General features: G+C 41.1%; 1 protein-coding gene across 1 annotated transcript in view; it reads right to left on the bottom strand.

Annotated features, from left to right (window-relative positions):
* Positions 1-3447, bottom strand: part of DNAJC1 (DnaJ heat shock protein family (Hsp40) member C1) — a 108903-nt gene extending 105456 nt beyond the window's left edge. Inside the window, exon 1 of the mRNA XM_082298944.1 lies at positions 3151-3447. Within this exon, the coding sequence (XP_082155070.1) occupies positions 3151-3315 (165 nt within the window). The 5' untranslated portion in view covers positions 3316-3447. The remainder of the gene's footprint in view (positions 1-3150) is intronic.
* Positions 3448-16654: the final 13207 nt, after the last annotated feature.

Below are 16654 nucleotides of genomic sequence, written 5' to 3'. Positions count from 1 at the left end.
TATGATTCTATTTTCTTCAGTAACCACTTGGGGGACAGGGAAATGCAACCTCTTCTCAAGCTAAAGGTTATGCCCCTATTCTGCTAGGTCAAACTTCTTGAGAACAGCTATGCTTTAAATGAGCCATTTAAGTTCATCACATCATCAGTTTAAGAACCCCCAAAGAAAGGGAAAGTACAGCAATTCCCACAATGGTCAGAACAGCAACAGTAACAACATAACAATGCAAGACTTCCTCTTATGTGATGCTACTATTAGATCTGATAAAAAAAACAATTAGATAGATTGTGTCCTTGTGTAAAAGTCAGATACTTCTTAATCTAGGTGCTCAACCCTTACACTTGGGGGTTGGACAAGAAGGGACCTTCCAACCTCAACCATTCCATGAGCATTTGTAGATTGCTCAGCCAATCCCCCTTTGAAGTCAGGAACAAAGGTCAGTTATTTAACAGCCAAGACAGTCACAATCTTACTCTGTCATTCCACATTCAAAACCACAACAAAAATCACTTCCCTTAGATCATCCTCAATCTCTGCCATTGATATTAGAAAACACCACAGCAGCTCAAACCTATCACCTTACCAGAGCTGGATGAGTTATCTGACAATGCCAGGAGGCTTCCACAAGGCCCTCAAAATGACAAAACAAAAAATCCATACTCCTGCAAGCACAGAGAAGCAACAAAACAAAACCCCAATCATTTCTACCCAACTTGAATGAAAAAATCCACATGCCAGAGGCTTCACCAAAGCATGTTTGAGAGCTACAGCACTTCCCACAATGCCTTCTGCACCTTGTCAGTTGAGGTCAACATCAGTTTCTGACATCGTGTATGAGTTCAACCATCAGTGCCACAATTCTCCCATCAAAACCTAAGCTGCTTTAATGCCTTAAGGAAGCATTGGAGTCATTCCCTACATTTTTTCAAAACACAAGATGACATGTTTAGAAGAAATCTGGCAGCCCTGATACACTACTGTTAACAAACACAGTTGAGCCTCCGTGTCTCAGATGTAGAAGTTACAACCTGCATAATGGAGAAGTACTCCCTCTCCCTGAAGTACATGAAGGAAGAAGGGATTATCAGGACGTGATACAAGGCAATGAAATAGGAATGGGTGGGGGGAAAAGCAAGCTTTGATGAATGAAAGATAACTAAACAGTTCAAAGGTGTGGCCATAAAAAGCCATTGTCACACACACTGTCAACTCTTGTTGACAAGAAAATCACCTGAACACAGAGAAGGAAACCCTAGTGAAAGACCCTGTAAATCCATACAGCATTTTCCAATCTTACAAATTCCTACTGAAGCTCAATTTCCAACACTGCATACTCTATTAGTGCACTCACAGGTCTATTCTGCTGCATGTGTAAAGTATCTAACACTGTGGACTCTTCCAATCTTGGCTATAATGACATGATGAGTAACCACTTTAAACAAAAGTACACTTTAAACAAAAAAAAAACTTGGTTGCATTTGTGTTGCACTTCCACCAACTTTTTCCCTGCTCCCACACTGCAAGTGATGAAAGTTTTTGTTATGATTAGGAGTAGAAATGTGAACTAGCAGAATATTTGCTTGCTAAAATTAACATTTTGCTAAACATATAGGGCAAGGTACAGATTCAGCCCTAGAAAAAAAGGATTGTGGAAGATGTTAACAAAGAGTTGCATACCAGACCTGAACATCACTAACAGAAACAAAGTTTTACCTTCCTAAATAATCTGACACTAAAATTGTCTTTGAAAATTAACACCTAGATTTTTAGAGTCTTGAAAATGAAACATGAATAGCAGTGCTTGCTGTGTTGTGTAGATGATGGTATTCCATAACATTTAACACTTGATGCTTAAGAAGGACTGAAGGAAAGAAAGAGGTGAAACAGAGTCAGAACAATCACAGCCAGTAGTTTCCAAAACTGGACCCTTAGATATTGCAGACATCTTCCCTCTCTTTTTAGACACGGCCTTAATGAAATACACCTGAAAATACAGTCATTATTCTCAAAATCTACAAGAACTACATCAGAATATACTTCAAGGTTGGCAGGGAAGCCATTTAAATAGGATCACTCACCAGAATATACCACTGGAGACAAGGTACTAGGGATATGGAATGTACTAGGAGACAGACAAAGAGCAAAATGTCTTTTGGGGGCTCTGGGTGAAGTAACAGATTATAAGCAACTGTGTATTTCATTATTGAGAAGAAGAACACCGACTGGAAGAAAGTCAAAAAGACTGTTAAGATGCATGAAGAGACATTGAGCAAGGTCACACATAGAGCAGAGCATCTAGAGATAAGGAAGGGCATCACACAGGAGCCCGGACAAGTGATACAAGCTGAAGATGCCAAGTGGCAGCAAAACCAGCAGACACCTCTAAGATGTACACAAGAACCGCGGGATAAAAGTGTTCCTAACAGGAGTTCCCGTCTTGACTACGCTGGCATGAAAAACTAACCGAAGGTGCATAATAAACTCTTTAAGATAATCTTAAGTGTTACTTATCAAGGATAGGTGAAAACCACGCACAGTAACCAAGATGCATGGAAAGCAAACAAATATAACAATCTACAAGCCATTTACATAGCAAAGGGTCACAGTCTACCACATGGCATGAGTGAGAAAAAACAGGAGCGGCAACACATGGCGATGCACAGTCTTAAGAAGATAAGGAACCAGCAGCTATGCAGAATGAGGGAAAGGTGAGAAACTGCCATACCGACGATACGAATAGGAAGTGTGAAAATCCCATAAGCTACTTTTGTCTGGCTGTAGATGCATTTGGAGAAAATGAGATATATTCAGAAGAGCAACAGGCAATAGGAACACACAAAGGTACAGTGGGAGAAGGATTTATGGTGAGGCAGGAAGGAGAAGCAACAGAGCAGTACCTGGAGCAGAGCAGAGGCCTCGCGGCGGGAGGCGAGAGGCTGGAAAGGGACAGACGCGTTGCCCCGAGCCTCGGGAACCGGGGCCCGGGGGGCCAGGGCAGGAGGAGGGTGACAGCGCCAGGCGAGCGGGCGAGGGGCCGGCGGGGGGAGCCGGGCAGGTGTGCTGGGGGTCAAGGGCGGCGGTGACCGGCGGGGCCCGCGGGAACGGGCCGGGGCAGGGGACGGCGGAGGGCAGGCTCGGTCCCTCGCTCACCTGCTGCACGCCCAGGAAGTCGTAGAAGTTCCGCGGCACCTCCTCCACCAGGTCGAAGAGCTCCAGGTCTTCGCTGTCCCAGGCGCGGGTGCGGGGCGCAAGCAGCGCCAGCAGCGCCAGGAGCGGCAGCAGCCGAGGGCGCGGCGCGGGCCGCGGGCGGGCCATGACCCCCGCCTGCGCTGGCGGCACCGGAGCGGTGGCGGAGAAGGAACGCGCCGGGGAGGCTCCGCGGAGGCCGCGCTCGCCGCGGCGGCCGCTCCACACTGAGAGACGCGCGAGGCCCGGCCCGGCCCCGGCAGCAGCGGTCCCACGGCGGGGGAGGGGTGAGGGGGGGCGCTCCCCGCCCGGCCAATGGCCGCCTCCGCGGGTCGTGACGTCACACGCCCCGGCAACCGCCGGCGCTCGCGCAGTGCAGAGGCCGGGGGGGGGAAGGGCGCGAGCGGCTCTTGGCGCGAGCTCTGTGCGCGCGGACGCCCCGCCCCGCCCCTCCCCCCGTCCCGCGCCCTTCCCGACGGGAACGCCGGGAGCGCCGCCGCCGTGGCGCTGGGACACAGGGACGCTGGGACACAGGGACGCTGGGACACAGGGACACAGGGACACAGGGACACAGGGATGCAGGGACACAGGGACGCAGGGACACAGGGACACAGGGTTCCGGCTCCCTCGCGGCTTCCCCGGGGGCCGTGGAGCCCGGTGGCTGCGGGGCCAGCGGTGCCCTCGGGGCCCCCGCCCGCTAAATCGTCTTTTGATTTTCTGTCTTTATTAACTCCTTAAGGGTGGGTTTGATTCCTGTAACCCGCTTTCCCCTAAAATCATTCCACCCTGTTGTCAGTATCAACCCGATTTTTAAGGTGTTTTCCCCGGACCTTTCATTCTTTCCTTGCTTAAATAAATGTGAAATGTTTCACGTGGGACGCTAGATGAGAAATTAGATGGAAACTTAATGGCTGAACAATACAAATTATCAGTATTAAATCACTTTTCTCTGGCACGGGCAGACTCCTCTGCACACCCCATCTGTTTCGTGTCTCTCGAAACTAGGCCTGGTTAATAACTCACTATGAGAATCTTTTTGAGAAAAGACAGATTCACTCATCCAAAAAATATCCATGAACTAAATTTTTAATAATAGGGTTTGCAATTTAAGAAAAAAAAAATCCCAAATGCCAATCTTATCTGCACCTGAATTCACCTAAGAGGAGCTAGGCACCATTTACAGAATCGCTGTACAGTAGAGTGCTTCCTTGGATACTCCACGGGAATAGCAAGATGTGGCTTTAAAATACACTCTGCTTAATTCAGAGTAAGGGCTTGAACCAACATAACCATTATCAATTTTCCAACTCATAAAGTATAGAGTAGTCTTAGGTATTCTCTACTATTGAAACTGTTCCCTTTTGTATAAACTATTTAAATATTAATTAGATTGATATTTAAACTCATGTTTCCATATCCCATATGCATGCCCACTGGGCTTTTAGGATCACAATTCTGCCTCCGGCTCTGCTTTCTGAAAAGACTCCTAAACCCATTTGCCAGGAAATTATAATTTAGCCAACAGTGTCTTATGTAGACCCTTTTAATTTACCCTTCACAAAAAGGTACACTTAACTGTTCATTCTGATCATCTTAAAAAAGCTTTCTCCCACTTGATCACAAAGCCAAAAAAAAAAAATCCTTTTCTAGAGAATGACAAAGTAAAGAGAAAGTCATGGGCTAGTTAATTTATCAGCTGCTTTGTTTGGCTGGAGTAACTGAACCTGGTATGGATCAGTTTCTTCCCGCATCCTTACTTTGTTGATCTGTTCTGTTTTGCCTGCCAGTACCCATAGTATAAATTTATTGCCTGGTATATTTACATTGTCCTTCCTTTCAAGTCTCAAGCTTTTTTACACAAAAATACCAGCTTTGGATTCAAAATGTTACCTACTCATAAGGTTGTAGAACAAAGTTTAAAGATGCAAAGTATACTCAGAAACCAGGCTCAAATAAAGAGCTCAATAGGGTAGCATTATTTTTAAACCAGGTGGAAGATTTTTTAAAATGTGAGATTAGTGATCTTTCATTCCCCTTAATAAATACTTCCAAATTCTCCTCTCCTTCTGACTCATTCTGCATTTTCTGTATCTACTTCCTCTTGCCTCATCAGCTTCTAAGCCTCCTTAGTCAAGCTGATCTAGTGTAATGATCAACCTTGAAGAGAAGCATTTGTTATTTTGATCTTATTTTTCACCATTTGGAATTTGTTATGAAAAATTACTCCTTTCAAAACCCACCTCTGGCTGCTCTTGCTGAATCTGTTAAAAAAGGCTTCAAAAAAACCTGATAAAAACAGGTCATTTACTCCAGTCTACTGAGACCAGGGAAACCTGTCCTAACACTGATCACAAATTGCAGGTGGCTTGTGGCACCAATCCTTCTGAGAACACAGCTATTTTGAAAGAAATGCCTCAGAATTCTTCAGATGAATTATGGCTTCCTTTAGTCAAGAGGAATGTGAATTTGGAAAGAATAATAGGAGAAAAAAATGCACTAATGTTAATGGGATTATGATTATCTAAAATACATATTTAAGAGATCTCTTAAGTCTGCATAGTTAAATTATTCCAATTGGTTTTAACAATGTGAGAAATTCGAAACCATTTTTACTCTGCTCCTTAAACCACTGGAACAGAAGGCCTAATACTGCATGGAACATTTCCAAAAGGGATTTTTTAAAAATTCTAGACTATGAGATTAGTTTAAATGTTTCCATTAAAATTGTTCTGTACTCCAAGCATAAATACTGACATTTTGGGAAGAAAATGCTGAAAATGCTATTAAAATGCTATAAGCACCTCTACAATAATGATGGCTCCTCATTCTTCTGCTTTCTTCTTTAAAGTCATGAGGTTGAGTCATGAAGAGTACTTCCCCCTTCTCCAGCACTTCAATTAATCCAAGTCACGTTAGGCTTCCCCAATATAAAATAAATCAGTTAAATTACAAGTCAGTTCTCTCTCTTGGTTTCAGAGAAATACTTAAAATATAAAACAAATATAATCAAATTCAGCAATGCTTGGCCTCGCTATGAGCCTGCAACTATACGTGAGACATCACGGGCTGGTGAGTTGGGAGGCTGGTGATGACAACTTAAATCTCACTCCTGCAAACTCTGACACAAAGGTAGAGGGGAAGGTAGAGGATTACACATGGCTTTTTCATTATTGTCTAAAATTACTCCTGCTGGGAGGTATTAGTGTTTTTTCCTGTGACTCAGCCGTGACATTTAAATTGCTAGAGGATCAGAGAACGGATTTTAATCCTGTATGTAGTCTCGGCAGCTGAGCAGCTCCTTTAACTTAAGAATATAGAGAGCTCTGAAGGCAAGGATGGCATTTTCTTTCTGTGCCCAAGTTTGCCTGCATACGCAGACAGGCATCACTGAAACAGGTCCACTTGGTCATGAAGCTCTACTTTACAAAGTGTAAGGGAAAGAACTATATACAGAAATAATTTGTTTAAATAAATCTCTGTTCTGACACTAATTGACAGTAGCACCCACGACCCGAGGCATGAACCAGTTATTATTAGCGTTTTTAACAGCACTGAAAGACCAACATGCTTCATAAACCCAGTAGGATTCACACGATCATATTCTGAATAGCTAAACAGCCTGCGATTTCGGTGCCTCAAGTGAATAGCAGACGTCTAGGGGAAAGAGCTTATTAAGGAACCACCCCTTTTCTTCCTAAAGATAAAGCCTTATCTCCAGCAATTGAAGAGCCCGACTGCTCTGCAGTCTATTGCAGTTCTCTCTTCTGGCTGGTTAGTGTAGGTGCTCGGCATGGTTTTGTACAGTCACAGTGTACTTCTCACTGCCAACAAAGCTGGTTTAAGAGTTTCCTGCGCCCTCCCCCCAGCCCAGGCGCTTGTTCCCACCTCTGCGCCACTGTTTGCTGCCTCCTCAGCTGTGCTAATTCAACTCTTTGTGGGCCACATTATAAATCAAATGACTAAGATGATCCAGCTTCAAAAAAAAAAAAAAAAAAACCAAAAAAAAAAACCAAAAACAAAAACAAAAACAAAACCAAAAAAAACCCCAAAAAACAAAACCAAACCAGCTACTCGCGCACACATACGCACACACGCACAGAAAAACTCAGACGTTTTAGTGATCCGATCTACAACTCAACAAGCAAACAGCTGCACTCGCACAATCCCGGCGACAAGGAGCCCCGATGAGGAAGCAAGAACAAGAGGGCAGAGCAGGCAGGAAACAGCCCGACTTAAACTGGCTTTCCCACCGGAAAAAGCTCCGCTGTATGACTAGAGGCGGAGAGCTGGAGGCAGCTGTTGCCCGAGCAGCGGGGCCGAGCAGAGCGGAGGCAGGAATTGTCTCACAGCTGGCAGGAGCGCTGGAGGACTCGCACCGGAAGAGAAGGGTCTCCTGCCGAAGCGGCGAGGCAGCAGGAGCCCCGCTCCGAGGAGTGCTGCAGTGCTCCATCCCGATGGGCTAGTGGCCCGGGTATTGCCTTTTTAAGGGTTTTTTTTCTAAAGTCCGATCATTTTGCAAATGCAGTTTAGCGTTTAGCCAGGCGAACGGGCGAGTGGAGTGGAGACCGAGAGAAGGTGACATCCAGTGTGGCGGTGGGAAAAGAAGGGCGGATAGGACCACTTTATAGCAACCCTGCCCACTGGAAGATTTGTAAGGAATATGCCATTTGTGTACACCAGCTGTTACCTTAGGCCAGACATAAGTCAAAGTAATGAGAAAGAAATGTGGGAATGGAAAGAGAAGAAAAAGCAACAGAGCTAAAGCCAGAAAGCTATTGCAGTCCATCAGACATGAAAGAGTATTATTTAGGAAATAGCTCATTTGTGCCTGGTCTGGGCAGCTCAGTTGTCTCTTTTAGCTACACTGCTCTTTTTTTTCCTTTTTCTTCATGTAACATCATTAGTGCCAAAACCCAGTAGTGCCTGCTGAGCATGCCATACCTTTGATGCTGTTTTCCAAACTCAAAAACTACCTGAAGCCACATTACCATCATACAAGATATGGTAATATGCTCAGAGCGTGCAATAGGAAAAGGGAGATCATCTTCAGAATATCAGCCATATCCTGATAGTATAAAGGCAACATCTGAAAGCCCTGATCATTATAAATGGCCTTTTTCCAGCATAAATGTGTAATGTTTTGCTGCATGATACGACAATAGTTTGTCATTACATTTTAATATATATTTTTCTGAAGAAGAACATCAACATGGGGAAGCACTCTCAGGAAGAAGTTTTGGAGGCACAATAATTAAAAGACAAAACAAATTAGATTAGAAGCCTAATGCCGTATTTTTAAGCAATGTATTCTTGACACCTTTCAAAATGATCTGTGGCTAAAATTTCAAGTGGGTGACTTCCAGTGTCAATTTTGTTTTTCTTCTCACATATGGAGATGCTCAGCATATGCAAGCTGAAAACCTCTCGAAAACTTTTAGAAATATGTGCAGCTATTTTAAAATTTCCATCCAGGGAATGTTATTCTAGGGGCCCAGAATGAGAGCTCTCAATGTATGGACAACATACAGAGAAGGGCAGATCTAAAGATGCTGTTCAGATGATAATTTCCATAGTTCATTTCCAGTAAGAATGCTGGAAATCAGGGATTCTCAAGACTACACTACATTCTCAAGACATTTCTGTTAACCTCCCAAAAAAACAAAGTAAGAAACATGATTTTGAAATATTGAAGGTTTCATGCAGTTTTCAAACTATTTTTAATCTATTCTGCAGTGACTATCGAAGATTGATGGAGCTTGCTCATAATAGGATTTTTCCTAATTATGTTTGACACATTAAGTGTTGCTTAGCAGTTTATTATTACTTGTATTCAATGAAGCAATTAGCATTTCTTTTTCATTTCAAGTAAATTTTCCTTAAAGTGTTTTGTAATATTTTTCAAAATTAATTCACCACCAGGGGGCAAAGAACTATTTCTCCGGAGGGAACATTTTATATCAGTTGCATAGATGCATGACACTTCCAAGGTCCTTTTCTACTTCACAGTAATTGCAGATGTGATTAAAAACAAAAGGTGTGTAGACCTAAAAATACATCAGAGAGACATCTTTACCTTTTTTGCCAACTTTGACTGCTCTAAAGTTAACACAATTGTTGGGAGAGAGAGCAAACTGGAGGACCAGAAGAGGTGGTACAAGATGGCTGTGACATGAACTCTGCTTTGGTCCTCTGTGCACATGGTTGTTCTGTGCCTCTGTCAGGAACATGCTGTGCTGTGTCTTGTGCAGAAAAAAATGAGAACCATCTAGGCATTAAACCGGGTAACAATAGTAACTCGGTATTGTAACCAGTATCATAACACTTATCACCAAATCATAGAATCATTCTTTTTCAGCTGATTTTGATTCCTTGCTCAATGCTGTCTGTGCTGTTTTGTTTCTTCTTGGTCCCTCCTTCTATTTGTTGCTTTGCCAGAGAGGAGCTGATGTTAGGAGGAATAACTAAAAATAGAATTTTATTTTGCAAATGGAAAGAACCTTTAAATATCACCCGGGAATTTTCTATAAAGATCATACAATTCCATTTGTCAGGACATAATACTCATTTCCCATTTGTTAATGTGGTAGGTATGTATGTTAGTGACATTTGCTAAGGCACCCTCCTGAGAAAGGAATTAGCACCATAAAATATTGGAGAAAAGAAAAAGAATCAGACAAATCCAAAACCAAAAATACATCACCATAATACAAACTAGTGTATATAAGTATGACCATTCATAGAGAGACTGTGCAACCAGCAGCACAACATGCCAACAGTATAACAGAAGAGCCTGTTACAGCAAACATATGTAGGAATTAATCATGAACAGCATTTCGTTTGTGGGATATCTTTTCAATAAAATGATTGAGTCCATTCAGAGAGGAAACTGAAAGCTATGATGGATGAACACAGAATACGCTATTTACTCAACACTGCTGTTTTCGTATCACAGATTTTTTTTAGGTGGTAAATTGCTGTCCTGTTCAAAATTGAGGATAATACTTTGAAATTTGCTCAGGATGTTCAAAATATTTTCTTTATAAAATACAGTTAAATTTCAAGTTAATTAGTTTTCGCATTTCAGGATTGCATTAACAAAGTAGTCATACTCTGATTATACAGTGCAAAACCAGGCAGAACTAATTAAATACAGAAATATAGGAAGACCATTAATATGATGTATGTGTGGAAGTGTCTTTCTGAGAAAAGCCTATAAAAATTCTACAAATTCCATTTTAAATTTAACAGTGCACTTAATTGTGACTGGAAAAAAAAAATCCATTGAATTCTCATCCACAAATTTCCTGTCTATACAGATATGAAAAAGAAATTCCTAGGAAGACCAGTCTGGACTGGATAATCACAGCTACACAGCAGAAAAAGTACATAGGTAGAAACCAATATAAAGAAATGAGGTTTGATTATTCCAAGGTTATATTTACCAACAGGCACTTTGAAATCTTACCCACATCTACAAATGCAAACACATATCTGCTAAAATAAGCATTATAATGTCTGATATAGCTTTTCTTACATTTCTATCATGTCAAGTAGAGATATATTTACTTCTTGATTTACTTGCTTTTATTAAATTAAAAGTTCAGTGTTAAACATGTCACAGCATCTTGCTGCTGGTGGATTATATTTGAGATCTCTTCAAATCACGTAAATGGCCAAAATCCTTCCTCTGCCTGCACAGTTGTGACTTCCATTTGCTCTCAAGGAATATATTTCAGAAAATAAAGCAGGACATGTTAGTTTTATTGCAAAACATTATTATCAGAAAAACAGATTACTGTCCAAAGCACTTTCTTTGCCAAAATTCTGCAATGTAATTTCTCACAAAATCCCATTAGTGAATACAATCTCTCTAGTAAATAGTCTTTAACAGAGCTTTAACAGCTCTCAACAGCATGGGGATTTTGTTGTTGTTGTGACTAGGTTTTGTTGTGGTATGGGTTTTACTCACTACATCATAGACTAAAACAATAGAAAACTAAAAATAAAGATTTCTCATACTAAGAACCTGTCATTGAAGATAAAAGGTGCCCTAACCATGGAGAACCCAAATGGTCCAGATCTTATGAGAAGTGGCTCATTTCTGCAGTTCGCTTGAAGTAATGCATTTTTAGACAAAGCATGAATGCTGTTAATAGTCATTTACAACCTCCTTAAACATTTTTTTTTAAACTTTTGGCTTTTAAATTCTAAAACCTACATAACTTCTCTTGCTGCTTACTTTTTTTCAGAATCACTGCAGTCACATAGAAGTATTTCATGTTCTTTAATCACTTTTTCTTCCTCCTCTATTTGTATTCTCTCTCATCTCCCCTGTATCTACTGTATTGTGCTACCAAATAAATATTAAATATGTTGTACTCATTTAGTTCTTAACTAGGCATTCAACTCACATAACAAATACTTCTTCTGTGTGCAAATATTAGACAAGGGATATGTAATATAGTGTTATTTAACAAAATATATTTAATGAATTCTATCAAGTGAGAGGTATAAATATTGACTTCTCCCCCATGTGGCACGTACAGGAAGAAATCACTTAGTGGATGCTCCTGGTACATATTATTGGTCACTGGCAGGCTGAGGATGTGGCTTGCAGAGCGCGGAGTAGGAACATACACATTGGGATTATCTGGATCCGCTTTTATGTAAGTAGTACTAATGAGTCATACCTTCAACACAAAGTATCAAAAAGTTACAAGACAAAAAAAAAACCTATTTAGTAGCTTGTCAATAGTATGGCAACCCTCCCAACATCAAAACTGTCTATGAAAACTGGGAAAAGAACCCATCCTTAATAGCTGTGCTAATAGAAGCGGTTAGTCAAATTACAGATCCAAGAATTTGTTTCCCTTGTGTTGCAGAGGCCAAACAAATACTCTTCTTTTTTGACCCATAATGCAAGCTTCAAAACTCTCTTATATCCTGCAGATATAAAGGAATTTTATGTCCCTTGTGTGCCTTTAGGATATCCTTGAATACAAATATTAATGTCAAAGAACAGCCCACTTGTCCTTATTCCATTTATCCCAGATTTACTTTTATAGCCAAATTGTATTTTTCATCTTTGCTTTTGTTGCTAAATATTTTTTTAAAACAGTAAACAAACACCCGACTAGCAGAATTTTAATCAGTGCTAGATCAAAGTGCTGTTACCTCTGTCTACAGGCCAGCCAAGGGCTCCATTACATCACTTAAGCACCGCTTAAACTGAGTAGGTGATTTATTCTTGCAGCACGTTAGAGGAAAGGGCAGAGGGTATTCTCCCCTCAGTACCTCCTGCTGGTTGCAGGCTGCCCTCCCACAACTCTCATGTCAGTGACAGATCATTTATGTGCCACCAGCCATCGGTAACTGCAATCCTCTCAAACCCAGGGCTGGAGATGGTCGGTGTAAAGCCAGGAGGGTCCCAGCTGACGGCAGTGCATGTGCACACTCTGGCGCAGGCACAGCGAATCAAACACATGGCAGGTGAAGAGTAAACTGAGCTGCTGGGCTGGGGCTGATTGTCCATGACCATCATAGAAGATGCAGAACTTTTATGCTGGATGCTCTGTGTTCCAAGGGATGTCTGTCAGTCCTGGTTAAGGAAAGGCATGGCACTTGCCCTTCCCTGGAGTGTGTGGTTTGTCTGCAGGGAGCTCCTGAGAGCACAGGAATTGCCATTCTGCCTGTCCTTCAACCTTAGCGACCACCAGCAGCTCCCTGCAGCCACGCAGCCGCTTCCCACTGCTTTGTACAGCCTCCTCTCCACCCCACTCCCATTCACCCCAGACTCTCTGAGTTCCCCAGCTGCTGCCCCAGCCTCTGCTCCAGCATCCATGCCAGCTTCAGCCTCAGCTATGGAGAAAGGACCTGAGCATATCTGTCCTCTGTTGGCACATACACCTGCAGAGCGACACCCAGAGCTGGGGCTCCTCTTGCTCCCTCCTGTTATGTGCCAACACCCGCTCCTGCTGACTTTTGCAGGAGAAAAAAACTGATTTAGACCATGCAACTTGGAAACAAGTATTAGGTAACTTTCCAAAAGCTAGTTGTAATGGACAAGTTCTAGCCAAAATTCATACATTCCCACCCAACTTTCCTTTAACAAGTTACCTTTTCCTTTAAAGGACTTTGGGGCAAACTCAGCCTATTCTGTCAGCAGATCCAGCTGAGAATGGATCAAGTACTCTGAACTTGGAAAACAAGCCAGAACATGTCAGTGGAGCAGGAGATGCATCTGTGACCATCTGCCCTCTGAAGACCTGACAGAGGCGATGAAGAGCCCTCTGGATGCTGTAGCTCCCAGCAGGAAAAGGAAGAAATCTGTCCTTGTGTTTTTCTGAAACTTGACATTGAAGAATGCAGTACATTGAAACACAAAAGGTAAAAAATAATTAGGTTTTCTGTTTAAAAAGATTAACTGTGGGATTTTTTTATCTCTGTTTTGATTTTGAATAATTTTTACTTACCCTTTGGGTATATATCTGATTGTTTTCTAGTTTCCCAGGAGTAACTAAAAAATGTAACCTAGGCTTTTCTGCAATTACAAGCAAGTGAACTTGCCACAGCTGTGTGCCGTGTTCAGGCCCACTAGCAAACTCTGCCCCCACTCTCCACACTGGTTTTCCTGTTCCCACGGGGCACAGGACTAAAATTCACCAAAATGAAGTACCTCCATAACTACAGTACTTCCTGCTGTGCCAAAATCCCATCATCTCTGCAGTAATTTTAAAGTACAGGAATATTGAAAACAAAAGTGATCTGGAAAGAGGCACAAGTGCAGCAATGGGTCCCTCCTGAGCTGGAATTTCTGTGTGTCTTTAAAGAAAATGTTAAATACTGTTGCAATCAGAAAGCTACTGCTGTTGTAGCTCCATGGCTCACTATTGAAGAAAATAACCTGTTAATTTACATTAAAAAACATATTTGCCTTATGGAAAACAGTATTCAGGGAATATTTAGCAATAGTATGTACAGGACAACACCATGTGCAGACACACCATCTCCTCCATATTAAGGACTATACAAAATAACAATGGCAGTCAAAGTAAGCTGTAAAATGGTGGCTATGATACTCTCCTAGCTATCATTTAAATATGCCTCAGTTATTGTGTCATTGATTCTTTGACTCTTTTACCCATATTTTTGAAGGCTGTCTCCTGAAACTGCACCCCACTCCTGAAAATCTTGGATATGCCATCAATCTACATGCCTGTTAATAGAGTGATCTTAACCTAAAAGGAAAGGAATCAGACTGGTCAGTTTAAATATTTAAATTGCCTTTAGCCATCAGCTCTCTCAGTCAGAGAGCTGTAACTACCATGAAACACCCAGGGAGGCACTTACCATTGTTGCTCTCTTTTTGTTATATAACTAAATATAACTAAGTATAACTGGTCTGTTATATTTGGAATTATGACAGATTATACTACAGTTACTATAAAGTAGTATTTCCCAAGTGAAAAAGCTCTTCACAAACTATTGTCTTTCTTTCTGTTTTCATTTTTGCCAGTAAGACACCAAAACATTTGTTAGAAGGAGAAAGAAGCAGCATAAAGATTTATTTTGGAAAGAAGATTTTGTAGCTGAGGAATAAACAAATTGGATCTTACTGTTTTCTGGTTACATTTTGCCTTTTCACAGTAAGTGAAACAAAATGGTGGTTTCTCAGCTATTACGATTTTAGAAATACAGTATTTAATTAAATCTTTTTATAGAAAAGTATTGTACCTGCATTCTTTATGTTTCTTGTAGATCTGAGGCTTGCCAAGTTTCACTCAATTAGAAAGAGATCAGTCATTCCAGAACTGAAAGCAGTTTTCTGGAATATCTCCATAAAAAACAATATTGAATAACTTAACTGGATGTAAGAACTTCTAAATAGTAAGGCATTACAAACCAATTTTTAACCTTGGTCTTTTAAATTTGGTGCATAAATATACCATTTCATTCCTTCCTCATTTAACTTCAGAGACAGTCTTAAGTACGTAACAACTCTGAGCATTAAACAACACTCACAGTAAAAGGCACTTTAAGAAGAATTTTGGTCTGAATTAGCTTTTGCTGCACTCAGTGCTGAGCACCTGATGGAGTAAAACACGTGGATCTTTCCCCAGCATTAGTTTCTCTTTAGTTATGGTAATGATTTATTGTACTTCTGAGTCCTGATTTGGAGCTCTGTTTCACTGTCCCCTCAGAAGACAATGCAGTACCAGCAATGGAATAGACACACAAGCAGAAGAAAAGATAGTGAGTAAAGGATATCTTAGAGAAACCAGTAAAAACTGCATTATGCATCTAACTTTTCAGAAAAAGCCTAGAGAACTGAGCAAAGCAGAACAACATTTTTTTTCTATTCCTGACAGGATTAAAAAGTGGCCTAAAAATTGCTGCTGCTCAGATGCACCAGATTAGACAAATAGCCTATGTGCAGATGAGAAAGAGCAAGACAGCTGTTACACAGCACAAATAAATGAAGACTATTCTTCAGTTACAGAAAGGTAAAGCTGCAGAGGAATCAGTTTCCTCTAAGAAATCAAAAAGGAGATGTGTGATGCTTTATATGTATTAAACTGTAAATCCATAAAGAGATGCAATTGCAAAACAAAACTGAAGGCTCTATAGGGAAGTCCACGAAATACAATCAGACTAGATTTGCAAGAAGTCACATAGAAGATTGCACAAAGGATTGAAATAAAATATAGACCAAAGCAGCCTTTGGGCAAATCCATAATATTTGTAAGAAGTAAAACAATTTTGCAAAAGTCTGTGAACAACAGCTGAGGAGAGGCAAAGAAGAGCTAGAAAAAATCAATTGTAGCAGAAATTCTGCAAGACCGAAGACTGGATTACCCCTTTGAATATGAAAAGACTACATATGATTTACACTTGGACACAATACATAAGTTATACTGTATTTGAAGTCACAGAAATACTTTTGAAATTAAATTCTAATTGTATTGAGTACAAACAAGCAAAGCTCATCTCATAGGAGTTGTGCTGTGGTGAGTGTGAACTGCAAGCCTAAGCAGGATGAAATTCAGAAAAGCTAACATTTGCAGTAGTTTCAAAAATGAAACACTGTATCTTTTTTAGGACTGGAAATATCAGTGACTAGATGATAATGCAAATTATGAAGAAAAACACGAGTCCAGAAAGCAAAAACATAAAGTGAAAGCAGAACATGATGAAATGGAATAGAGAAGTAACATAGGAGAGGTAGCTTATCTGTATCCTTTTCTTTGAGGTGTGGTTGAACGTCACTCATACTGTCAGTGTTACTATACCCAAACACAGTTAGACAGGTAATTTATGTCTTAGTTCAAGAGACGCAGTATCAAAGGTATGCCAGACGGTTCAGTCCTGGATGCTTGGGAACAGCTGACAGAAGTCACTTTCCCATCCAAGAGAGAATGCTGACACTGCTTAGGAAGGTATTTAGGATGAGTATAAAGCATAAACTCAA

The sequence above is a fragment of the Coloeus monedula genome (assembly GCF_965178545.1).
Source record: "Coloeus monedula genome assembly, chromosome: 1".
NCBI lineage: Eukaryota > Metazoa > Chordata > Aves > Passeriformes > Corvidae > Coloeus > Coloeus monedula.
This window is presented reverse-complemented; position numbering and strand designations above follow the sequence as displayed.